We start from the raw sequence: 25,331 nt of genomic DNA, 5'->3' as shown, positions 1-25,331 counted from the left end.
AGAGCTGGTGTAACTGAGTCAGATTTGTAGGCCTCCTTGCTCACACATGCTTTTTCAGTTCTGTCCACACATTTTCAATAGGATTGAGGTCAGGGCTTTGTGATGGCCAATCCAATACCAGGACTTTGTTGTCCTTAAGCCATAACTTTGAAAGTATGCTTGGGGTCATTTTCCAGTTGGAAGACCCATTTGCGACCAAGCTTTAACTTCCTGACCGATGTCTTCAGATGTTGCTTCAATATATCCACATCATTTTCTCTCCTTATGATGCTGTCTATTTTGTGAAGTTCACCAGTCCCTCCTGCAGCAAAGCACCCTCACAACATGATGCTGCCTCCCGCGTGCTTCACAGTTGGGATGGTGTTCCCTTTTTCCTCCAAACATAACTGTGGTCATTATGGCCAAACAGTTCTATTACTGTTTCATCAGACCAGAGGACATTTCTCCAAAAAGTACGATCTTTGTCACCATGTGCAATTGCAAACCGTAGTCTGTCTTTTTCATGGCAGATTTGGAGCAGTGGCTTGTTCCTTGCTGAGCGGCCTTTCAGGTTATGTCTATATAGGACTCGTTGTACTGTGGATATAGATACTTTTGTACCCGTTTCCTCCAGCATCTTCACAAGGTCCTTTTGTCACGCCCTGGCCAGGGTGGGCATTCTATGTTCATTTTCTATGTTTTGGATTTCTTTGTTGTTTGGCCGGGTGTGGTTCTCAAGCAGAGGCAGCTGTGTATCGTTGTCTTAGGTAGCCTTTTCCCTTTGTTGTTTTTGTTTATTCAGTGTTCAGTTCATGAAAGAAATATGAACACTTACCACGGCACCTTGGTCCTTCTTCCACCAAAAGTCGTTACACCTTTGCTGTTTTTCTGGGATTGATTTGCACTTTTCGCACCAAAGTACATTCATCTCTATGAGACAGAACACGTCTCCTTCCTGAGTGGTATGGCGCCTGCGTGGCCCCATGGTGTTTATACTTGCGTACTATTGTTTGTACAGATGAATGTGGTACCTTCAGGCATTTGGAAATTGCTCCCAAGGATGAACCAGACTTGTGGATGTCTACAATTATCTTTCTGAGGTCTTGGCTGATTTATTTTGATTTTCCCATGATGTCAAGCAAAGCGACACTGAGTTTGAAGTTAGGCCTTGAAATACATCCACAGGTACACCTCCTGTCATGTTTTGTCATAGATTGTCATGTCTTGTCCCTGTGCTTTCTCTTCTATATGTTTCCCCCTGCTGGTCTTATTAGGTTCTTTCCCTCTCTCTATCTCTCTCCCTCTCTCTCTCTCTCTCTATCGTTCCGTTCCTGCTCCCAGCTGTTCCTCATTCTCCTAACTACCTCGTTTACTCTTTCACACCTGTCCCCTATTTTGCCCTCTGATTAGAGTCCCTATTTCTCCCTCTGTTTCCGCTTCTGTCCTTGTCGGATCCTTGTTTGCTGTACTGTGTCCTTGTTCCGTCCTGTCGTGTTTTTGCCTTCTTCAGATGCTGCGTGTGAGCAGGTGTCTCTATCAGCTACGGCCTGCGCCTACCCGAAGCGACCTGCAGTCTGTGGTCGCATCTCCTGTTGTTCCCCTCTACTGACTAGAGGATTTCAGTTATTCCTGTTTGGACATTACCTGTGAAAGTATTCAGGATTAATCGTTTTTTGTTAAGACTGGAATAAACTCTGTTTCTGTTAAGTCGCTTTTGGGTCCTCATTCACCTGCATAACAGAAGAATCCGACCAAGAATGGACCCAGCGACTACGAATCCTCGCAACTCAGCCGTCGAGATCCAGGGAGCGATGCTCGGCAGACACGAGCAGGAATTGTCTGCTGCTCGTCATGCCGTTGAGACCCTGGCCGCTCAGGTCTCCGACCTCTCAAGACAGTTTCAGAATCTCCGTCTCGAGCCACCAGCTACTTCCTGGTCTTCCGAGTCTCCGGAACCAAGAGTTAATAACCCACCGTGTTACTCTGGGCAGCCCACTGAGTGCCGCTCCTTTCTCACCCAGTGTGATATTGTGTTCTCTCTCCAGCCCAACACATACTCAAGAGAGAGAGCTCGGATCGCCTACGTCATATCACTCCTTACTGGACGGGCTCGGGAGTGGGGCGCAGCTATCTGGGAGGCAAGGGCTGAGTGTACTAACGAGTATCAGAACTTTAAAGAGGAGATGATACGGGTTTTTGATCGTTCAGTTTTTGGGAAGGAGGCTTCCAGGGCCCTGGCTTCCCTATGTCAAGGTGATCGATCCATAACGGATTACTCTATAGAGTTTCGCACTCTTGCTGCCTCCAGTGACTGGAACGAGCCGGCGTTGCTCGCTCGTTTTCTGGAGGGACTCCACGCTGAGGTTAAGGATGAGATTCTCTCCCGGGAGGTTCCTTCCAGCGTGGATTCTTTGATTGCACTCGCCATCCGCATAGAACGACGGGTAGATCTTCGTCACCGAGCTCATGGAAGAGAGCTCGCGTTAACGGTGTTCCCCCTCTCCGCATCTCAACCATCTCCTCCCACTGGCTCAGGTATTGAGCCCATGCAGCTGGGAGGTATTCGCATCTCGACTAAGGAGAGGGAACGGAGAATCACCAACCGCCTCTGCTTCTATTGCGGTTCTGCTGGACATTTTGTCATTTCATGTCCAGTAAAAGCCAGAGCTCATCAGTAAGGGGAGGGCTACTGGTGAGCGCTACTACTCAGGTCTCTCCATCAAGATCCTGTACTACCTTGTCGGTCCATCTACGCTGGACCGGTTCGGCAGCTTCCTGCAGTGCCTTGATAGACTCTGGGGCTGAGGGTTGTTTTATGGACGAAGCATGGGCTCGGAAACATGACATTCCTCTCAGACAGTTAGGGGAGCCCACGCCCATGTTCGCCTTGGATGGTAGTCTCCTCCCCAGTATCATATGTGAGACACTACCTTTAACCCTCACAGTATCTGGTAACCACAGTGAGACCATTTCCTTTTTGATTTTTCGTTCACCTTTTACACCTGTTGTTTTGGGTCATCCCTGGCTAGTATGTCATAATCCTTCTATTAATTGGTCTAGTAATTCTATCCTATCCTGGAACGTTTCTTGTCATGTGAAGTGTTTAATGTGTGCTATCCCTCCTGTTTCTTCTGTCCCCTCTTCTCAGGAGGAACCTGGTGATTTGACAGGAGTGCCGGAGGAATATCATGATCTGCGCACGGTCTTCAGTCGGTCCAGAGCCAACTCCCTTCCTCCTCACCGGTCGTATGATTGTTGTATTGATCTCCTTCCGGGGACCACTCCCCCCGGGGTAGACTATACTCTCTGTCGGCTCCCGAACGTAAGGCTCTCGAAGATTATCTGTCTGTTTCTCTCGACGCCGGTACCGTTGTGCCTTCTTCCTCTCCCGCCGGAGCGGGGTTTTTTTTTGTTAAGAAGAAGGACGGTACCCTGCGCCCCTGTGTGGATTATCGAGGGCTGAATGACATAACGGTTAAGAATCGTTATCCGCTTCCCCCTATGTCGTCAGCCTTCGAGATTCTACAGGGAGCCAGGTTCTTTACTAAGTTGGACCTTCGTAACGCTTACCATCTCGTGCGCATCAGGGAGGGGGACGAGTGGAAAACGGCGTTTAACACTCCGTTAGGGCATTTTGAGTACCGGGTTCTGCCGTTTGGTCTCGCTAATGCTCCAGCTGTTTTTCAGGCATTAGTTAATGATGTACTGAGAGACATGCTGAACATCTTTGTTTTCGTTTACCTTGACGATATCCTGATTTTTTCACCGTCACTCCAGATTCATGTTCAGCACGTTCGACGTGTACTCCAGCGCCTTTTAGAGAATTGTCTCTATGTGAAGGCTGAGAAGTGCGCCTTTCATGTCTCCTCCGTCACATTTCTCGGTTCTGTTATTTCCGCTGAAGGCATTCAGATGGATCCCGCTAAGGTCCATGCTGTCAGCGATTGGCCCGTCCCTAAGTCACGTGTCGAGTTGCAGCGCTTTCTCGGTTTCGCAAATTTCTATCGGCGTTTCATTCGTAATTTCGGTCAAGTGGCAGCCCCTCTCACAGCCCTTACTTCTGTCAAGACGTGCTTTAAGTGGTCCGGTTCCGCCCAGGGAGCTTTTGATCTCCTCAAGAAGCGTTTTACATCCGCTCCTATCCTTGTTACTCCTGACGTCACTAAACAATTCATTGTCGAGGTTGACGCTTCAGAGGTGGGCGTGGGAGCCATTCTGTCCCAGCGCTCCCATTCTGACGATAAGGTCCATCCTTGCGCGTATTTTTCTCATCGCCTGTCGCCGTCGGAACGCAACTATGATGTGGGTAACCGCGAACTGCTCGCCATCCGCTTAGCCCTAGGCGAATGGCGACAGTGGTTGGAGGGGCCGACCGTTCCTTTTGTCGTTTGGACTGACCATAAGAACCTTGAGTACATCCGTTCTGCCAAACGACTCAATGCGCGTCAAGCTCGTTGGGCGTTGTTTTTCGCTCGTTTCGAGTTCGTGATTTCTTATCGCCCGGGTACTAAGAACACCAAGCCTGATGCTTTATCCCGTCTCTTCAGTTCTTCTGTAGCTTCTACCGACCCCGAGGGGATTCTCCCTGAAGGGCGGGTTGTCGGGTTGACTGTCTGGGGAATTGAGAGACAGGTAAAGCAAGCACTCACCCACACTCCGTCGCCGCGCGCTTGTCCTAGTAACCTTCTTTTCGTTCCTGTCTCTACTCGTCTGGCTGTTCTTCAGTGGGCTCACTCTGCCAAGTTAGCTGGCCACCCCGGCGTTCGGGGTACGCTTGCTTCTATTCGCCAGCGGTTTTGGTGGCCTACTCAGGAGCGTGACACGTGCCGTTTCGTGGCTGCTTGTTCGGACTGCGCGCAGACTAAGTCAGGCAACTCTCCTCCTGCCGGTCGTCTCAGACCGCTTCCCATTCCTTCTCGACCATGGTCTCACATCGCCTTAGACTTTATTACCGGTCTGCCTTCGTCAGCGGGGAAGACTGTGATTCTAACGGTTGTCGATAGGTTCTCTAAGGCGGCTCATTTTATTCCCCTGGCTAAGCTTCCTTCCGCTAAGGAGACGGCACAAATCATCATTGAGAATGTGTTCAGAATTCATGGCCTCCCGTTAGACGCCGTTTCGGACAGAGGTCCGCAATTCACGTCTCAGTTTTGGAGGGAGTTCTGTCGTTTGATTGGTGCTTCCGTCAGTCTCTCTTCCGGTTTTCATCCCCAGTCTAACGGTCAAGCAGAACGGGCCAATCAGACGATTGGTCGCATATTACGCAGTCTTTCTTTTCGAAACCCTGCGTCTTGGGCAGAACAGCTCCCCTCGGCAGAATACGCTCACAACTCGCTTCCTTCGTCTGCTACCGGGCTATCTCCTTTTCAGAGTAGTCTTGGGTACCAGCCTCCTCTGTTCTCGTCCCAGCTCGCCGAGTCCAGCGTTCCCTCCGCTCAGGCTTTTGTCCAACGTTGTGAGCGCACCTGGAGGAGGGTCAGGTCTGCACTTTGCCGTTATAGGGCGCAGACTGTGAGAGCCGCCAATAAACGTAGGATTAAGAGTCCTAGGTATTGTCGCGGTCAGAGTGTGGCTTTCCACTCGTAACCTTCCCCTTACGACAGCTTCTCGCAAGTTGACTCCGCGGTTCATTGGTCCGTTCCGTATTTCTCAGGGCGTTAATCCTGTCGCAGTGCGACTTCTTCTTCCGCGACATCTTCGTCGCGTCCACCCAGTCTTCCATGTCTCCTGTGTCAAGCCTTTTCTTCGCGCCCCCCGTTCGTCTCCCCCCCCCCCCCCCGTCCTTGTCGAGGGCGCACCTATTTACAGGGTACGGAAGATCATGGACATGCGTTCTCGGGGACGTGGTCACCAGTACTTAGTGGATTGGGAGGGGTACGGTCCTCAGGAGAGGAGTTGGGTTCCATCTCGGGACGTGCTGGACCGTTCGTTGATCGATGATTTCCTCCGTTGCCGCCAGGGTTCCTCCTCGAGTGCGCCAGGAGGCGCTCGGTGAGTGGGGGGGGTACTGTCATGTTTTGTCATAGATTGTCATGTCTTGTCCCTGTGCTTTCTCTTCTATTCGTTTCCCCCTGCTGGTCTTATTAGGTTCTTTCCCTCTCTCTATCTCTCTCCCTCTCTCTCTCTCTCTCTATCGTTCCGTTCCTGCTCCCAGCTGTTCCTCATTCTCCTAACTACCTCGTTTACTCTTTCACACCTGTCCCCTATTTTGCCCTCTGATTAGAGTCCCTATTTCTCCCTCTGTTTCCGCTTCTGTCCTTGTCGGATCCTTGTTTGCTGTACTGTGTCCTTGTTCCGTCCTGTCGTGTTTTTGCCTTCTTCAGATGCTACGTGTGAGCAGGTGTCTCTATCAGCTACGGCCTGCGCCAACCCGAAGCAACCTGCAGTCTGTGGTCGCATCTCCTGTTGTTCCCCTCTACTGACTAGAGGATTTCAGTTATTCCTGTTTGGACATTACCTGTGAAAGTATTCAGGATTAATCGTTTTTTGTTAAGACTGGAATAAACTCTGTTTCTGTTAAGTCGCTTTTGGGTCCTCATTCACCTGCATAACACCTCCAATTGACTCAAATGATGTCAATTAGCCTCTCAGAAGCTTCGAAAGCCATGACATCATTTTCTGGAATTTTCCAAGTCGTTTAAAGGCACAGTCAACTTAGTGTATGTAAACTTCTGACCCACTGGAATTGTGATACAGTGAATTATAAGTGAAATAATTTGTCTGTAAATAATTGTTGGAAAAATTACTTGTGTCATGCACAAAGTAGATGTCCTAACCGACTTGCCAAAACTATTGTTTGTTAACATGAAATTTGTAGAGAGGTTGAAAAAACACGTTTTTTTTTTCAACTGTAAGTATTCAGACCCTTTGATATGAGACTCGAATTTGAGCTCAGGTGCATCCTGTTTCTATTGATCATCCTTCTACTGATCATCCTGTTTCTATTGATCATCCTGTTTCTACAACTTGATTGAAGTCCACCTGCGGTAAATTAAATTTATTGGAAATTATTTGGAAACTAACACATCTGTCTATATAAGGCCCCACAGTTGACAGTGCATGTCAGAGCAACAACCAAGCCATGAGGTCAATGAAAGTGTCTGTAGAGCTCCGAGACAAGATTGTGGTGAGGCAAAGATCTGGGGAAGGGTACCAAAACATTTCTGCAGCATTGAAGGTCCCCAGAACACAATGGCCTCCATCATTCTTAAATAGAGGAAGTTGGAACCACCAAGACTTTTCCTAGAGCTGGCCGCTCGGCCAAACTGGGCAAACGGGGGAGAAGGGCCTTGGTCAGGGAGGTGACCATGAACATGATGGTCACTCTGACAGAGCTCCTGAGTTCCTCTGTGGAGATGGGGCCTTCCAGAAGGACAACCGTCTCTGCAGCACTCCACCAATCAGGCTTTTATGGTAGAGTGGCCAAATGGAAGCCACTTCTCTGTAAAAGGCACATGGCAGCCCGCTTGCAGTTTTCCAAATGGCACATAAAGGACTCTCAGAGCATGAGAAGTAAGATTCTCTGGTCTGATGAAACCAAGAGTGAACTTTTTGGCCTGAACGCCAAGCCTACCGTGTGGAGGAAACCTGGCACCATCCCTACAGTGAAGCATGGTGGTGGCGGCATCATGTGGGGATGTTTTTCACCGGCACGGACTGGGAGACTAGTCAGTATGGAAGGACAGATGAATGGAGCAAAGTCCAGAGAGATCCTTGATGAAAACCTGCTCCAGAGCACTCAGGACCTTAGACTGGGGGCGAAGGTTCACCTTCGAACAGGACAACAACCCTAAGCACATGGCCAAGACAACGCAAGAGAGGCTTAGGGACAAGTCTGTAAATGACATTGAGTGGCCCAGATAGACCCTGTTACCCTCTGAAAGATCTCTGGAGACCTGAAAATAGCTGTGCAGCGACGCTCCCCATCCAATCTGACAAGAGTTTGAGAGGATCTGCAGAGAAGAATGGGTGAAACTCCCCAAATACAGGTGTGCCGAGCTTGTAGCGTCGTACCCAAGAAGACTCAAGGCTGTAATTGCTATTAAATGTGCTTCAACAAAGTACTGAGTAAAGGGTGTGAATACTTATGTATATGTGACATTTCAGATGTTTATTTTTAATAAGATTGCAAAAAAATCTAAACCTGTATTTGCTTTGTCATTATGGGCTATTGTGTGTAGATTGAGACGAAAAAAAAACAATGTAATCAATTTTATAATCAGGCTGTAAAGTAAAAATATGTAGAAAAAGTCAAGGGGTCTGAATACTTTCCAAATGCACTGATATGTTACCCAATTACTGTTGTTGGGCACTGTCAGACGGACATCTTGGACTCTGGCCTAAACGTTAAATGGCACAAATCCACAGAACAAAACACACAGATGTGAACACACACTGGGATTTATGGGAGGTTTTATTTGCATAAACAAATACAAAGATATCAAGAAGAGGGACAAGAGGGAGAAGAAGAGGAGGGAGGGATGGGAGAAAGAGTGGGGGAGGAGGAGGGAGGTGAGAGAGAGATGGGAGAAGGAGAGGAGGGAGGGATGGGAGAAAGAGTGGGGGAGGAGGAGGGAGGTGAGAGAGGGATGGGAGAAGGAGAGGAGGGAGGGATGGGAGAAAGAGTGGGGGAGGAGGAGGGAGGTGAGAGAGGGATGGGAGAAAGAGTGGGGGAGGAGAAGGAGAGGAGGGAGGGATGGGAGAAAGAGTGGGGGAGGAGGAGGGAGGTGAGAGAGGGATGGGAGAAGTCTGGCAAAAAGTTTATTACCTTTGTACCAAGAACCAACACAACATCATTATCACATGTACAAATAAAAAAATGCAAAGAACATTATTTTGTAAGACCTCTAGTTAGGGCAATTACGGCACTTGAATAGACCGGATCGGTATATATGGTAGGTAAGCTACAGTGCAATTTATTTACAGTCAGTCACCTACATTGGGGTATAATACAATACCAACACACACTATAACACACTATAACGATAATGAGACTATAACTTATCTTCCAACTCAGTCATATTGGACGACTTCCTTATGAATTTCAATGAGCTTCTTTAATTTACCCATTCAACATAATATGATTGACAACGGATCAATTACACATAAAAGACATTGCATGATGCATATCGGTCAAATAAGGTGTGAAATACTGAAGGGAGACATGACATTACGGACCGACCCAGGTAGACGGGGCTCCCAGCCTTGAGCCAGCCTCTGTCTGTATCTGAACAGGTCAGTTCAGCACTGCATATACCTGGGACAGCATAGAATGGACGGCATGCTGTACCAGTATAGTGTAGCAATGCTACTGTGAGACAGTGGGATTGATTTAGTTTGTGACTTGTAATTAAATTGGTGCGAGAACCAAGCAGCATGGCTACCAAGAGATACACCAAAATATATATATTTTAGGGGGATGATTGAGAGATTACTTTACACTCAAAATGAAAATCAGGGTGTTTCTTTGGCACCCTATTCCCTATATAGGGGTCAGAAGTAGTCTACAAAGGGAATAGAGTGATGAAGGGTGCTACAACATATGCTGAGGGTCTCCAAGACTTTCAACATGTTAGCTCTTCCTCTACTCTGCTGGATGCTCAATTATGGAGTTGCATTAGTGCCAATAATCAAACAAAAATGATTTTTGGGTCAAATGTGGCTCTGTATGTCATGGTTGCCCCGAATTGGGGGCCCGGGTGAGCCTGTGTCCCCCCAGGGAAGAGAGCTCGGTCCTGGGCTTCGTCCTAGACCATGGCGGCCTCCTGGGGCCTGGCCTCTTGGCTCTGGCTGGCCTCCTCCATCTCTCCCTGGGGACCTTCGTTACTGAAGAGGTAGTAGGGAGGGCTCTGCCGCGCCTCGATGATCAACACCCCCTCTGGCGACAAGGAGGCGAAGACCGTCACAGGGTCAACGTCGGTTGGAATCCTGGGAAGGAGAGAGAAAGAGAGAACATATGTGAGAGACTCGTACATAGACGTTTAAGCTTGAGGGTCTTGAAAAGGTTGGTAACTATAACAACAGAGAGTACAGGTGTGAGAGAAAGAGCAGGAAAAAAGGAAGTGTACACCCCTGTGCTTGGACATCTTAAAAACATGAACCTCACCGCAGCAGTACGGCAAATACCGTTCGGTGCCAAGACACAGATTTGATTGACATCTTGTCAACAGCCTCCAGTTATATACAGAGGATTTAACACTGTTTCATAACAGCCTCCAGTTATATACAGAGGATGTAACAATATCAGTTATAAACAGAGGATTTAACACTATCAGTTATAAACAGAGGATTTAACACTATCAGTTCTGAACAGAGGGTGTAAAACTGTCCGTGAGGAGAAACCTTGACTGCAGATGAAATTGTTGTTGAAAACTATTTTTTTGTCTCCCTCTTTGGCCTTCGCTCATTCCGAATGCGTAATCTCACACCCCAGAGATAAATGTAAATGTATTTTCCAGGTTTTCATTAAAATGTTCTGGCTGCCATCATCTTTGTGGCGCCATGAGGGAGAGAATAATAAAGAAGAAGAAGAAGAAATGAGACGGACTCGCTCCAGGCGCAGGACTGAGAAATAAAGATTCCAATTATACATAAAATGGCTGCCTGATGCAAAGTTTATTATCACCTGCAATTTCCATCTACATACTTTTCTAACCAGCTCATCCCAACAGCCAGGTGGACGGCTAGCAGACAATTTCAAGTTTTTCTTTCTCCATTTTCCTCCATGGTTTTTGTACTGAAAATATGATACATACTTTATATGACTAGATTAGCATAAATGTCTTCCTCATAAATGTGTAGTGAGAGTGGGAAAGAGAGAGAGAAAGAAAGAAAGAAAGAAAGAAAGAGGGGAAATGAGAGAGAGAGAAATAGAGCAAGAGAGATTCAGTGAGATATTTTTACTTTCTGTGAAAATGTTTAAGAGAATTCTAAAGGAAAGAGAGAAACTACCATTCCAGAAAACTACCATTCCAGAAAACTACCATTCCAGAAAACTACCATACCAGAAAACTACCATTCCAGAAAACTACCATACCAGAAAACTACCATACCAGAAAACTACCATACCAGAAAACTACCATTCCAGTGTTTTACTTGCTATATTGTATTTACTTTGCCACCATGGCCTTTTTTGCCTTTACCTCCCTTATCTCACCTCATTTGCTCACATTGTAAATAGACTTGTTTATACTGTATTATTGACTTTATGTTTGTTTTACTCCATGTGTAACTCTGTGTCGTTGTATCTGTCGAACTGCTTTGCTTTATCATGGCCAGGTCGCAATTGTAAATGAGAACTTGTTCTCAACTTGCCTACCTGGTTAAATAAAGGTGAAATAAAATAAATAAATAAAAAGGGAGAGAGAACGAGAGAACGAGGAAGAGACAGAGTGTAGAGCGCAAGAGAGAGAGAGAGAGACAGAGAGTTTAGAGAGAGGGAGAGATACATTTATTTAGTTAGAGTGAGAGAAAGAGAGAGAGTGTGAAAGAGAGAGAGAGAGAAATGAGTTCTGTGTTGACAGGAATAAAAGTGAGATACAGTATTACCTTCCGTCAAAATGTTTAGGAGAATTCTGAAGGATGGAGAGAGGAGGACTTGTGTGATTGGACCAATATGAGATAAACTGACAGAGCTTGAAATTATATCCTATTCCCTATGTAGTGCACTACTTTTAACCAGTTAGAATGCACCGGTCAGAATTAGTGCACTATATAGGGAATCGGTTGCTTTTTTGGACACAACCCTGCTATGATTGGACCAATATGAGATAAACAGACAGAGATTCAAAGATGACCTTGGAGAAGATAGGAAATACAGTATCATTGGAAGATAGGAAATACAGTATCATTGGAAGATAGGAAATACAGTATCATTGGAAGATAGCCCAGACAGAAGTATACTGTATGGCTCTGGGTTTGAGCTAGAACTAGCCTTGTATCCCACAAACGTCAGTGTGGTATTTATTAACCTATACTGAGCTTTGTCTTGTCTTTTCTCACTTATGACACTGTAGTAGCATGTCCATCCCATAACAATTCTAAACACACATTCTCGTCATATGTGTGACCTTGCTTACAGATGCTAACGTTGTCAGTCAGATAAATTGCGAGAGAGAGAGAGAGAGAGAAAGAAAGACAGACCCACAGACAGAGAGAGAGATAAAGAGAGAGAGAGAGAGAGCGAGAGAGAGAGAAGAGAAAACACCAGAAGGACAGAGAGAGAGGGAGGGGAGAGAAAGAAAGAAAGACAGAGTGAGAGATAGAGAGGAGCCAGAGAGAGAGAAATAAAGACAGACCCACAGACAGAGAGAGAGATAAAGAGAGAGAGAGAGAGAGCGAGAGAGAGAGAGAGAGAGAAGAGAAAACACCAGAAGGACAGAGAGAGAGGGAGGGGAGAGAAAGAAAGACAGACCCACAGACAGAGAGAGAGGGAGGGGAGAGAAAGAGCGAGAACGAACGAGAGACAGCGACCCCAAATGGACTGGTATCTGGTCTTTGTCAAGGAGCATGGCCAAATAAAGCCCTCCGTCCATCCATCACAGGAGTTTCCATATGAGCTGCCAAGTGTTCCTAGGTCCTTAAATAAACAACCCAGCCTCACAGGCCTAGACCTAGAGTCTACCCTCCATTTCATTAGCATAACCCCTCTACAGTCTACCATCTTCACACACAACAGACAATCGCTTGTCTATAAGACAGGAGTTCAAGGAGGCCAGTGACCAATGGATAGAAGGGAAAGAGTGAGGGGAAAGAGTGAGGGGAAAGAGTGAGGGGAAAGAGTGAGGGGAAAGAGATCCCTCAGACACACTCATGTGTGGAAAGTTGGAAGCGACTGAAGAGTTCAGGATAAATCATCCCTGGCTTCAAGGCTTCAATTCACGGTCCCCTATTTTCTCAATGCAGTATGGCATAGTCAGTGTCTCTCTGGCAAAGTCAAATCACTCATCCGGCTTATTACGAGCCACACCGGGCTGTAGAGCCTTATCTGTCCGGATGGCGGTTTTGTTTAACTCAGGCTACACTTCTTTTCATCTAGCCTATTGATTCTGTATGGCTGCCAAAAACTGTCCAATATAGTTTTTTAAAGAATCAGGGGTAGTGAAACAGGGCTTGGGGGAAGAGAGAGAGGAGAGATAGAAGAGAGAGAAAGAGACAGAGCGTGTGTGTGTGTTTGTGTTTGTCTGTGTGAGTGATCAGTTGTTGTGAGTGAGTGAGTGAGTGTGTGTATGTGTGAGTTAGTGTGTGTGCGTGTGAGTGTGTGTGTGTGTGTGTGTGTGTGTGTGTGTGTGTGTGTGTGTGTGTGTGTGTGTGTGTGTGTGTGTGTGTGTGTGTGTGTGTGTGTGTGTGTGTGTGTGTGTGTGTGTGTGTGTGTGTGTGTGTGTGTGTGTGTGTGTGTGTGTGTGTGTGTGTGTGTGTGTGTGTGTGTGTGTGTGTGTGTGTGTGTGTGTGTGTCAGTGCAGCTGATGGACTGAGTCAATCTGAAGCAGTCCAGTATTATTATGTCTATCACAGGAATGGAGACAGGAGGCAAAGTGACAATGACAATCCACCCACAGCCCTGAATAACAAACACACTGAGACCTTCATAGCAGAACACACAGGAATGACATTCCAGAGAGAGACTTCCAGGGACATTGAGTTACAGTGTGTTTGCTTCTTGAATAACTAAAGTAGTTAACCTTGGCGATGCACTATATTTTCACTCCAGAACATTTAGAGAAAAATGTTCTGTAGTTAATAATTTTAATAATTTTAATGTAATTCTATCTCTACAGACACCATCCTATAAGACCACAATCAATTGATAGATCAATCATGTCAAAAGAAGCCGAGCAGTATCATGAATACAGTCACAGTTGAAGGCCGTTGACTGTGACTCGGCTCAATGTGCATCAGAGTTGAATAACCTGCCAGAAATAGCCCAGCTCTAGTCTTTTAGACTAAAAACAACACACGGTTTCTCATGCATGTATACATTAGATTAGGCAGTACAGGAATGTCTTCTCTCTCTCTCTCTCTCTCTCTCTCTCCCTCTCTGTCTCTCTCTCTCTCTCTCTCTCTCTCTCTCTCTCTCTCTCTCTCTCTCTCTCTCTCTCTCTCTCTCTCTCTCTCTCTCTCTCTCTCTCTCTCTCTGTCTCTCCCTCTCCACTGAGTGTAGCCTACTGTACTCTACAGCCAGAGAATTCCTGTATTGAGGACAGTTATTTTTATACACACTATTCTATCTCTCAGTCCGTCTCTTGCTTCTGGTTTAGCTTAGCTGGAGCACAACGTGTGTGTGTGTGTGTGTGTGTGTGTGTGTGTGTGTGTGTGTGTGTGTGTGTGTGTGTGTGTGTGTGTGTGTGTGTGTGTGTGTGTGTGTGTGTGTGTGTGTGTGTGTGTGTGTGTGTGTGTGTGTGTGTGTGTGTGTGTGTGTGTGTGTGTGTGTGCAGGTGTGAGTGTTTGTGTGATCTAAGGGATTCCAATTACAAGGCTTGGTGATATGATGACAGAGAGAGTAGTGCTGGAGCCGGTGCAGACCAGCTGCCTACTAATTAGCCAAGGGGAAATGAACTACATTGAAGTGATGCCTGTAAGACACTACCTGTGTCCCAAATGGCCCCTTATTCCCTATATAGTACACTACTTTTGACTGGGGCCTATAGTGTGTTGTGTACTGTAGGGAAGACAGTGCTGTTTGGAAGGCAAGGCAGTGCCCCTGTACTACTGTGCCCCTGTACCACTGTCTGATATTCCATAGTCCCAATTAACAGGGCCATGGCTCTATGGAACATTCTACACACTAGATGCCTTTCTTGGGATACTGGGACAATCAGCTGATTTTTAGATATAAGATCATATGACAATATATGTTTAAAATGTCTGCTAGATTAGCTGTGGGAAGACTGTAGGAGGTAGGGTAATCCTAAAGGAACAACTGTTTATCGGTTGTTGATGTTTAGGGCGTCTAGGAATGAGCGGCACCTTAAATATTGGCTGATATGAAAATAGCTGTTTGAAATATCTGATGACCTGTGGGGAGAGTGTTGGAAGTAGGGTAATCCTAAAGGAACAACTGTTTATCAGTTGTTGTCATTGTTTTGCGTGCCTAGGAATGAGACAACATTTTTTTTTATTGGATTGTATAACAATAGATGTGTGAAATGTCTGTCTGATAATATGTGGGTACTGGGGAGACTGCTGAAAACCTGTGGATACTGGGGAGACTGCTGATAATCTGTGGGTACTGGGGAGACTGCTGAAAACCTGTGGGTACCGGGGAGACTGCTGATAATCTGTGGGTATTGGGGAGACTGCTGATAATCTGTGGGTACTGGGGAGACTGCTGATAATCTGTGGGTACTGGGGAGTCTGCTGATAATCTGTGGGTATTGGGGAGACTGATGATAATCTGTGGGTACTGGGGAGACTGCTGATAATCTGTGGGTACTGGGGAAACTGCTGATAATCTGTGGCTATTGGGGAGACTGCTGATAATCTGTGGGTATTGGGGAGACTGCTGATAATCTGTGGGTACTGGGGAGACTGCTGATAATATGTGGGTACTGGGGAGACTGCTGATAATCTGTGGGTATTGGGGAGACTGCTGATAATCTGTGGGTACTGGGGAGACTGCTGATAATATGTGGGTACTGGGGAGACTGCTGATAATCTGTGGGTTCTGGGGAGACTGCTGATAATCTGTGGGTATTGGGGAGACTGATGATAATCTGTGGGTATTGGGAAGACTGCTCATAATCTGTGGGTATTGGGGAGACTGCTCATAATCTGTGGGTATTGGGGAGACTGCTGATAATGTGTAGGTACTGGGGAGACTGCTGATAATCTGTGGGTATTGGGGAGACTGCTGATAATCTGTGGGTATTGGGGAGACTGCTGATAATCTGTGGGTACTCGGGAGACTGCTGATAATCTGTGGGTATTGGGGAGACTGCTGATAATCTGTGGGTACTGGGGAGACTGTTGATAATCTGTAGGTATTGGGGAGACTGCTGATAATCTGTGGGTACTCGGGAGACTGTTGATAATCTGTGGGTATTGGGGAGACTGCTGATAATCTGTGGGTATTGGGGAGACTGCTGATAATCTGTGGGTACTGGGGAGACTGCTGATAATCTGTGGGTACTGGGGAGACTGCAATAAGTAAAGTGATCCTAAAGGCGCATCAGTTTATCGGTTGTTGTTTTTGTTATTGTTGTTGTTGTTGTTGTTATTGTTCCAGGCAGCTACGGATACTCACTGTATCTTCTTTGTGAAGTTCTTTGTCACGATGCCTCCTTCCTCCTGCTTCTCTTCATGTTTCCCTGTGGGAAAAACAACATGAAATACAATGAACAGAGTGCAACGACCCCAACAAGTGATACTTTGTCAAATTGTGTAATCTCTCTTGCTTGGTCATAGCTTCTGATAAGTGGGATATGCAATCAACAACATGTCATGTTGCAAAAATCTCACTGTCGTTATCTGAAACGCAGGATTGTGGAGTCCAGAATTTAACATGGAGTTGAGACATAGTCCTTGGTGTAAGTGTGGGTCATATAATTAAATTAAATTCAACTCAAACGGGCAGCAGGTAGCCTAGTGGTTAGAGCGTTGGACCAGTAACCGAAAGGTTGCTGGACCGAATCCATGAACTGACAAGGTAAAAATCTGATGTTACGCCCTTGAACAAGGCAGTTAACCCACTGTTCCCTGGTAGGCAGTCATTGTAAATAAGAGTTTGTTCTTAACTGGCATTCCTAATTAGGCAAATTTAAAAAGGACTTTATTATTATCACAGGAATGACGCAGAACACCCCTACCCATTTCCCATCTTAACCCTACTACTTCTCAGATGATGAAATCGCCAACCCTGACAGAGGGAGGAAGCGAGAAATGGAAGGAAGGATCTGGAAAGATCTGGGAAGCTCCAGAATGAAGGACACCTCATCTTAATAAAGTCCTGTTTATGACTCCTGTCTGTGCAGCTGCTCTGAATGCTAAATGTCAGCGTAGCAGCCACTGCCCTACCCTCTGCTCCGTCCCACCCAGCTATGTGCAACCTTATACCCCCGCTGTGTGACGTCTACACCTAAGGAAAGTGCTGGACTGGCCTAGAGCTCTGGAGAGAACAGAAACATAACCACAGCTCTGGTCTGGAGAGAATAGAAACATAACCACAGCTCTGGTCTGGAGAGAATAGAAACATAACCACAGCTCTGGTCTGGAGAGAATAGAAACATAACCACAGCTCTGGTCTGGAGAGAATAGAAACATAACCACAGCTCTGGTCTGGAGAGAATAGAAACATAACCACAGCTCTGGTCTGGAGAGAATAGAAACATAACCACAGCTCTGGTCTGGAGAGAATAGAAACATAACCACAGCTCTGGTCTGGAGAGAATGGAAACATAACCACAGCTCTGGTCTGGAGAGAATAGAAACATAACCACAGCTCTGCTCTGGAGAGAATAGAAACATAACCACAGCTCTGGTCTGGAGAGAATAGAAACATAACCACAGCTCTGGTCTGGAGAGAATAGCAACATAACCACAGCTCTGGTCTGGAGAGAATAGAAACATAACCACAGCTCTGGTCTGGAGAGAATAGAAACATAACCACAGCTCTGGTCTGGAGAGAATAGAAACATAACCACAGCTCTGGGCTGGAGAGAATAGAAACATAACCACAGCTCTGGTCTGGAGAGAATAGAAACATAACCACAGCTCTGGTCTGGAGAGAATAGAAACTGTCCTGGAGAGAACACAACCAACCACAGCCTCTCTCTCAGTCTCTTTGAACCTCTCAACCTCTCTCAGTCTCCATGAGCCTCTCATCCTCCCTCAGTCCTGTGTGGTACGGATGTCACATTCCTAACTGCCTTGGTAACACACTCAGACTGCACTTGTCATATCACATTAGTTTCTTAATTGCATGTATGATATACATCCATTCAAAGTGTCTTTTTATTTGCTTCAGCACCAAGGACACACTGCTTTGTGATAACTCAGAAACTACTACAAGGCAAAAACTCTGTTCAGCCAAAGTTAGGTTGACTTTTGACGGTTATTATCAACACATGTCATGAGAGAAAGCACAGAGTGGTCACGTCAACCCCGACTTTAACATGCTTATGACATGCTCACACAGACACACACTTAGAACAGGCCTGGTCACAGAGGCAGGCAGTCAGGAAGAGCCCCCAGAGGCGGGCAGTCAGGAAGAGCCCCCAGAGGCAGGCAGTCAGGAAGAGCCCCCAGAGGCAGGCAGTCAGGAAGAGCCCCCAGAGGCAGGCAGTCAGGAAGAGCCCCCAGAGGCAGGCAGTCAGGAAGAGCCCCCAGAGGCAGGCAGTCAGGAAGAGCCCCCAGAGGCAGGCAGTCAGGAAGAGCCCCCAGAGGCAGGCAGTCAGGAAGAGCCCCCAGAGGCAGGCAGTCAGGAAGAGCCCCCAGAGGCAGGCAGTCAGGAAGAGCCCCCAGAGGCAGGCAGTCAGGAAGAGCCCCCAGAGGCAGGCAGGCCGTAACTCCATGGCGCTAGCTGACTGAATGACCCAAATGGCACGGCAACACTGTGTTTGTAAAAAGCTCCGTATGAGGCCTAGTCTCTTCTCTCCGGTAACTTCCACTCCACCTGGTATTCTTCAGTTGTCCGTTAAATACTTAGTCTACAGTCTAAAGAAGCCATGGACAGCTTTAAATATATGTTATACTTATTTCAACCTACATTCAGGACCTGGTAAAAGCATAACAAACTCAAAGATTGTATGGACGCCCTGGATATGAGCTTTATTTAACACCTGTACTTATTTAGTTCTACAATCAGCACAGTTCAGTTCATTTTACTTCAGTAAATCAGTTCAGTGCCTGGTAACACAACAAACTAAAAGAGTATACTGTCTGAATTGATTAAATACTCAAGGGGGGTGTAGGCACCAATCAGCTATCGCCAGGCAGAATAATACTTCCAGAAACAAGCTGTTCAGTGTATTTGGTTCCTAGGATCAGAGCATGGTAGCACAACAAGAGCATATGATAAAAAACTTACTGAAGGGGCTAGTCAGCTATCATCGGGCAGAATAACAGGTCCAAAACATTCTCTAATACTAACAGCAGTGTGTTGCTTGTCTCCTTCTGGACAGAGACTGTTGTCATGGGACTTCCTCACTTAAATCTATATCTGTCTCATGGGTGAGTGATTCTGGAGGCATCTGAACAGGTGCCTGGGCTTGATGAACAGGGCTGGCAATCTGCAAGTCATGGACCCTACTTCCCCATATACTGTAGGTTGTAGGGTATTCAAACATCCTTATCATATGAGCTGGCTATGAGAATATATGATGTACATATTTGAAATATGAATATAACTATTTTGTAAATAATCATGTCTATTGTGTACTTTAATTGCATGTATGAGATGATGCATATCATTTCATTTTCAAATGTGAAACACTAGCCTATATAGGTACAGTTGATAATGTTTCTTATTGATCCCCAAAGCAACTGCACTCTGACAATAAACCCTTTTTTCTTAGATGTGTTCAAGTCGATTACTGTATATTTTAAGCAGGGCTATGGCTCTATTCAATCCGTATTGCGGAAGTTCAGCGTTACCGTGTGATTGAAATTTAAAGGCAATGTTCCCGCGTTATTGGAGATTAAGTTCACTGTAAACGCTGCATACAGTATGACGCCTCAATCGGAAATTACCTTTACATGTATATCGCGCAATCTGTAACGCCGCAGAGATACAGATTGAATAGAGCCTAAACTAATATGTCCTCACCTGATACTTCTACAAACCCATCTTTGGTTTTGATGTTAAGTTCCTCTGGTTTGAAGCTGTGGACGTTCACACAAACTTTCCACGGCTCTCCCGGCGTCTGGGTCGGAGAGCTGCGGGGGGACTCGCTGTATCTCGTGCTGTACACAGGCGGCTGCCCAGTTGATGCACGCGTTGGTGGAAACCCTGTGCGCAGAGTGCCAGTGAATGGTGCGGAAAGCCGCGTGCTGAGCCGGCTAGGCCGGGCCCAACCGGGCCAGTCCATTGACATGTCTTCAGGGAAAGGGGACATCCCAAAGTCATCGTCCATAAACCGAGAGGCCAGTGACGGACTCTCTCTGAAAGGGTCTCGGGGGACCCTCTGCCTACTCCCCAGCGTTCCCAGAGTGTAGAAGTCTTCTGCCATGATCAACTGGCTGCTGCTCCAAATAAGAAAAGTAAGAAAAAAGCGGCACCTTAAATATTGGCTCTGTCCAAGTTTACTCTCCCCAAGCTGACAATTGCCAAAGTAATATAAATATATAGTAGACAGTGAGAAAAAAAGTTGTAAACCAGATGATTTGCTAAAAACAAAAGTTTATCTATGTTTTTCTAAAATAACGGACATCGACTTGTGACGATCCCTTCCCTTAGTATCCTCGAAGTTGAATACGGTCTTTGAGTTGAACTGACCTTATATCGACTGAAAGACCGTTTTATATGTCTACCGTTTTCCCTGACGGTGAGTGTGCACAACAATGTCCAGAAAGTGTGCGGTGCCTCCGGGCGCCACAACGCAACAGCTGACAGAAGAAGCCCCTCCCTGTCCGTCCAAGTTTAGCCATTAGCCCTGGATGGTGTCACTAGTCCAACAGTCTTGTCCGTTGAAACCATCCATACCCCAGTGACTCATTATCTTTTTAATAGAAAATAACGCATAGCTTCAGGCGCAGTCTGGGAGAGAGGTGGAGACTCAGAGGCTGGGGGAGAGCAAGGCGCAAACACACTGATGTCACCATACGGATAAAAGAATATAACTCATGAGTCAGGTTTGTCAGTATGTATGACATGTATTTACGGTGTGTCTGTACAATTGGCCGTAGTCAAAAAAAATACTTTAGGGTTAGTGATCTTTCCAATAGAATAATTTAGGGTCGCCTAGTTAAATAAAGGTTACAAAAAAAGGATTGTTACATCTATCATAATCATATTGTAATCCTGTCGTTTAATTCCTGTCGAAAATTCCTGTCTTTTTTAAAAAAATCTTTATTAGTCAGTTAAGAACGAATTCTTATTTACAATGAAGGCCTACCAAAAGGCAAAATACCTCCTGTGGGGATGGGGTCTGGGATTAAAACTAAAACAAATCCAAATAAATAACATATAAATATAGGACAAAACATACATCACGACAAGAGAGACAACACGACACTACATAAAGAGAGACCTAAGACAACAACATACCAAGGCAGCAACACATGACAACACAGCACGGTAGCAACACAACATGACAACAACATGGTAGCAACACAACATGGTAGCAGAACAAAAAATCAAATCAAATGTATTTGTCACATACACATGGTTAGCAGATGTTAATGGGAGTGTAGCGAAATGCTTGTGCTTCTAGTTCCGACAATGCAGTAATAACCAACGAGTAATCTAACCTAACAATTCCAAAACTACTACCTTATACACACAAGTGTGAAGGGATAAAGAATATGTACATAAAGATATATGAATGAGTGATGGTACAGAACGGCATAGGCAAGATGCAGTAGATGGTATCGAGTACAGTATATACATATGAGATGAGTAATGTAGGGTATGTAAACAAAGTGGCATAGTTTAAAGTGGCTAGTGATACATGTATTACATAAAGATGCAGTAGATGATATAGAGTACAGTATATACATATACATATGAGATGAGTAATGTAGGGTATGTAAACATTATATTAAGTAGCATTGTTTAAAGTGGCTAGTGATATATTTTACATCAATTTCCATCAATTCCCATTATTAAAGTGGCTGGAGTTGAGTCAGTGTGTTGGCAGCAGCCACTCAATGTTAGTGGTGGCTGTTTAACAGTCTGATGGCCTTGAGATAGAAGCTGTTTTTCAGGCTCTCGGTCCCAGCTTTAATGCAACTGTACTGACCTCGGCTTCTGGATGATAGCGGGGTGAACAGGCAGTGGCTCGTGTGGTTGTCCTTCATGATATTTTTGGCCTTCCTGTGACATCGGGTGGTGTAGGTGTCCTGGAGGGCAGGTATTTTGACCCCGGTGATGCGTTGTGCAGACCTCACTACCCTCTGGAGAGCCTTAAGGTTATGGGAGAAGCAGTTGCCGTGCCAGGCGGTGATACAGCCCGACAGGATGCTCTTGATTGTGCATCTGTAGAAGTTTGTGAGTGCTTTTGGTGACAAGCCAAATTTCTTCAGCCTCCTGAGGATGAAGAGGTGCTGCTGTGCCTTCTTCACGACGCTGTCAGTGTGAGTGGACCAATTCAGTTTGTCTGTGATGTGTATGCCGAGGAACTTAAAACTTACTACCCTCTCCACTGCTGTCCCATCGATGTGGATAGGGGGGTGGCCCCTCTGCTGTTTTCTGAAGTCCACAATCATCATCCCCTTTGTTTTGTTGACATTGAGTGTGAGGTTATTTTCCTGCCACCACACTCCGAGGGCCCTCACCTTCTCCCTGTAGGCCGTCTCGTCGTTGTTGGTAATCAAGCCTACCACTGTAGTGTCGTCCGCAAACTTGATGATTGAGTTGGAGGCGTGCATGGCCACGCAGTCGTGGGTGAACATGGAGTACAGGAGAGGGCTCAGAACGCACCCTTGTGGGGCCCCAGTGTTGAGGATCAGCGGGGTGGAGATGTTGTTACCTACCCTCACCACCTGGGGGGCGGCCCGTCAGGAAGTCCAGTACCCAGTTGCACAGGGCGGGGTCGAGACCCAGGGTCTCGAGCTTGATGACGAGTTTGGAGGGTACTATGGTGTTAAATGCTGAGCTGTAGTCGATGAACAGCATTCTCACATAGGTATTCCTCTTGTCCAGATGGGTTAGGGCAGTGTGCATGGTACAAACATTACTGGACACAGACAACAGCACAAAGGGCAAGAAGGTAAAGACAACAAAACATCACTCAAAGAAGCCACAACTGTCTGTAAGAGTGTCCATGATTGAGTCTTTGAATGAAGAGATTGAGATAAAACTGTCCAGTTTGAGTGTTTGTTGCAGCTCGTTCCAGTCGCTAGCTGCAGAAAACTGAAAAGATGAGCAACCCAGGGAAACCCAGGGATGTGTGTGCTTTGGGGACCTTTAACAGAATGTGACTGGCAGAACGGGTGTTGTATGTGGAGGATGAGGGCTGCAGTAGATGTCTCAGATAGGGGGGAGTGAGGCCTAACAGGTTTTTTTTAGAAATAAGCATCAACCAGTGGGTCTTGCGATGAGTATACAGAGATGACCCGTTTACAGAGGAGTATAGAGTGCAGTGATGTGACCTATAAGGTAATCACAATGACACAAAATCTATTGCTTAAAATAGCCACCTGTGGCTGTGCAGGGAATCTCCACTTTTATACTAATATTATTCTAACAGTTGTATCTTTCACTGTGCCTGAATGCAATAACTGTAATTACAGTTTTTATTTCCTTATGTTTCCTGACGAAGTTGTGAATGTTTTAATCATGTTTACATTTCACATTTTAGTCATTTATCAGACGCTCTTATCCAGACCGATTTACAGTAGTAGGTGCATACATTTGCATATTTTTTTAGTACTGGTCTGACATTTTACCGTATTTTATGCACTCGTTTTTATGCTACCTAAGAAACTACTGTTAGGCAGGTTTTGCCTGTCAGCTGACTATAGTAGATTATTCAATTGTAGCCATTTCTATGTGGTTTATGAATCACTGTATTGTTATAGCTGAAGATTCATGTTTTTCTTCTTGTTTGTTATTGCTAAATACAGTATTTGTTTCTCAGTGGTACAAAAGCAATGATATTAATCTGTTTTAAGCAATATATTTTGTGTCATTGTGATTACTATAAATGTTTATACTAACATCACTAATCTGAGGTAAAAAGTGTGCAAATACCCTCAATTCGATGTGGTCAAAACATGAGGTTGTGTAATGTAGTAACACATACTGTCCACGTACAGGAAGTTAGCGCAATAAAAAATACATCTACATTTCAGTTTAGGCTGATATAGTGTACACATATATTGCTCACAAACCTCCTGCCCTCCAGGACACCTACAGCACCCGATGTCACAGGGAGGCCAAATAGAACATCAAGGACAACAACCACACGAGGCACTGCCTGTTCACCCCGCTATCATCCAGAAGGCGAGGTCAGTACAGGTGCATCAAAGCAGGGACCGAGAGACTGAAAAACAGCTCCTATCTCAAGACTATCAGACTGTTAAACAGCCACTACTAACACAGAGAGGCTGCTGCATACATACACCGACTTGATATCATTGGCCACTTTAATACATGGATCACTAGTCACTTTAATAATGCCACTTTAATCATGTTTACATATCTTGCATTACTCATCTCATATGTTTATACTGTATTCTATCCTATTGCATCTTATTCTATGCCGCTCTGACATTGCTCATCCATATATTTATATATTCTTAATAAAATTCCATTCCTTTATTTAGATTTGTGTGTATTGGGTATATGTTGTGAAATGGTTAGATATTACTAGTTAGTGTCACGACTTCCGCCGAGGTTGGCTCTCCTGCCCGTTCAGGCTGTGCTCGGAGGTCGTCGTCGCCGTCCTATTAGCCACTACCGATCCCTTTTTCGGTTATCTGTTGGTTTTGTCTGATTGTTTTCACCTGTGTGTTAGTTAATTAGTATCTGTATATAATGTAGGTTGTCCCGCCCTTGTTTTGTGCGGGATTGTTTATTTTTGTCATTTCTTTTCGGCTGTCGGTGTTTTTGTGTTTTATTTCTCCGGTTTGTCTGTTATTTCCTGTTTTGGATATTTTTCACCCTGTTTGTATTTTGGGTTGTCCGTGTTTGTTGTTCACCGGAGAATAAACCTCTTTTCATTATTTGCTCTCTGCGCCTATTGCTGCCATTGGAACTAGAAGCACAAGCATTTCGCTACACCGCAATAACATCTGCTAAACACGTGTACATGACCAATAAAATTGGATTTGATTTGATTTACATAGTAAAAAAATGCTCTTATGCACAATTTAACTGGGCGCTCTAGAAAGAGCTCCCATAGTGACTGCAGCAGCCCCTTCATTAGCCCTGTCTTCTTATTTATTACAACCTTCCATAGTGTTGATATTATTCCATTCATTGTTATATCAGACCACATTGTATGGACACCACAATTGAATAAATACCTTTGAAAATATGCAGCCGAAGTTCGACGAGTGCAGATACAAATTCATTGCTTTAATTATGACAAATGTTAAGAAAATGTTGAGCAATGTAAGAAAGTAATGACTTTTCAAATAAGTTATGTTACACGTCGTGTTTGGCTGACAATTTGTTAGCTACGCTATCCTTACGAACTGCCTAGAATATCATTACAGCAGTTTGTACCTGTATGTTAGCTAGCTACCTAAGCAAC

General features: G+C 45.4%; 1 protein-coding gene across 1 annotated transcript; it reads right to left on the bottom strand.

Moving 5' to 3' along the window:
• Positions 1-8,614: 8,614 nt before the first annotated feature.
• On the bottom strand, positions 8,615-20,536 carry LOC124036597 (heat shock protein beta-8-like). Its single transcript, XM_046351369.1, has 3 exons — positions 19,739-20,536; positions 16,220-16,283; positions 8,615-9,906 (listed from the first exon to the last, which is right to left on the bottom strand). Exons 1-3 carry the CDS (start codon positions 20,139-20,141, stop codon positions 9,726-9,728), a joined length of 648 nt encoding a protein of 215 aa, XP_046207325.1. The 5' UTR covers positions 20,142-20,536; the 3' UTR covers positions 8,615-9,725.
• Between the last annotated feature and the right edge of the window lie 4,795 nt (positions 20,537-25,331).

This window comes from Oncorhynchus gorbuscha, linkage group LG05, assembly GCF_021184085.1.
Source record: "Oncorhynchus gorbuscha isolate QuinsamMale2020 ecotype Even-year linkage group LG05, OgorEven_v1.0, whole genome shotgun sequence".
NCBI lineage: Eukaryota > Metazoa > Chordata > Actinopteri > Salmoniformes > Salmonidae > Oncorhynchus > Oncorhynchus gorbuscha.
The sequence above is the reverse complement of the archived record's forward strand: the minus strand, read 5'-3'. Positions and strand labels throughout refer to the sequence as shown.

Bases quoted from the DNA above. Each gene is read 5' to 3' on its own strand.
- LOC124036597 (XM_046351369.1), bottom strand. From the start codon at position 20,141: ATGGCAGAAGACTTCTACACTCTGGGAACGCTGGGGAGTAGGCAGAGG. The intron at 16,284-19,738 runs GTGAGGACATAT...TTTTTCCCACAG, and splicing joins TGGGTTTGTAGAAGTATCAG to GGAAACATGAAGAGAAGCAG. The intron at 9,907-16,219 runs GTGAGTATCCGT...TCTCCTTCCCAG, and splicing joins AACTTCACAAAGAAGATACA to GATTCCAACCGACGTTGACC.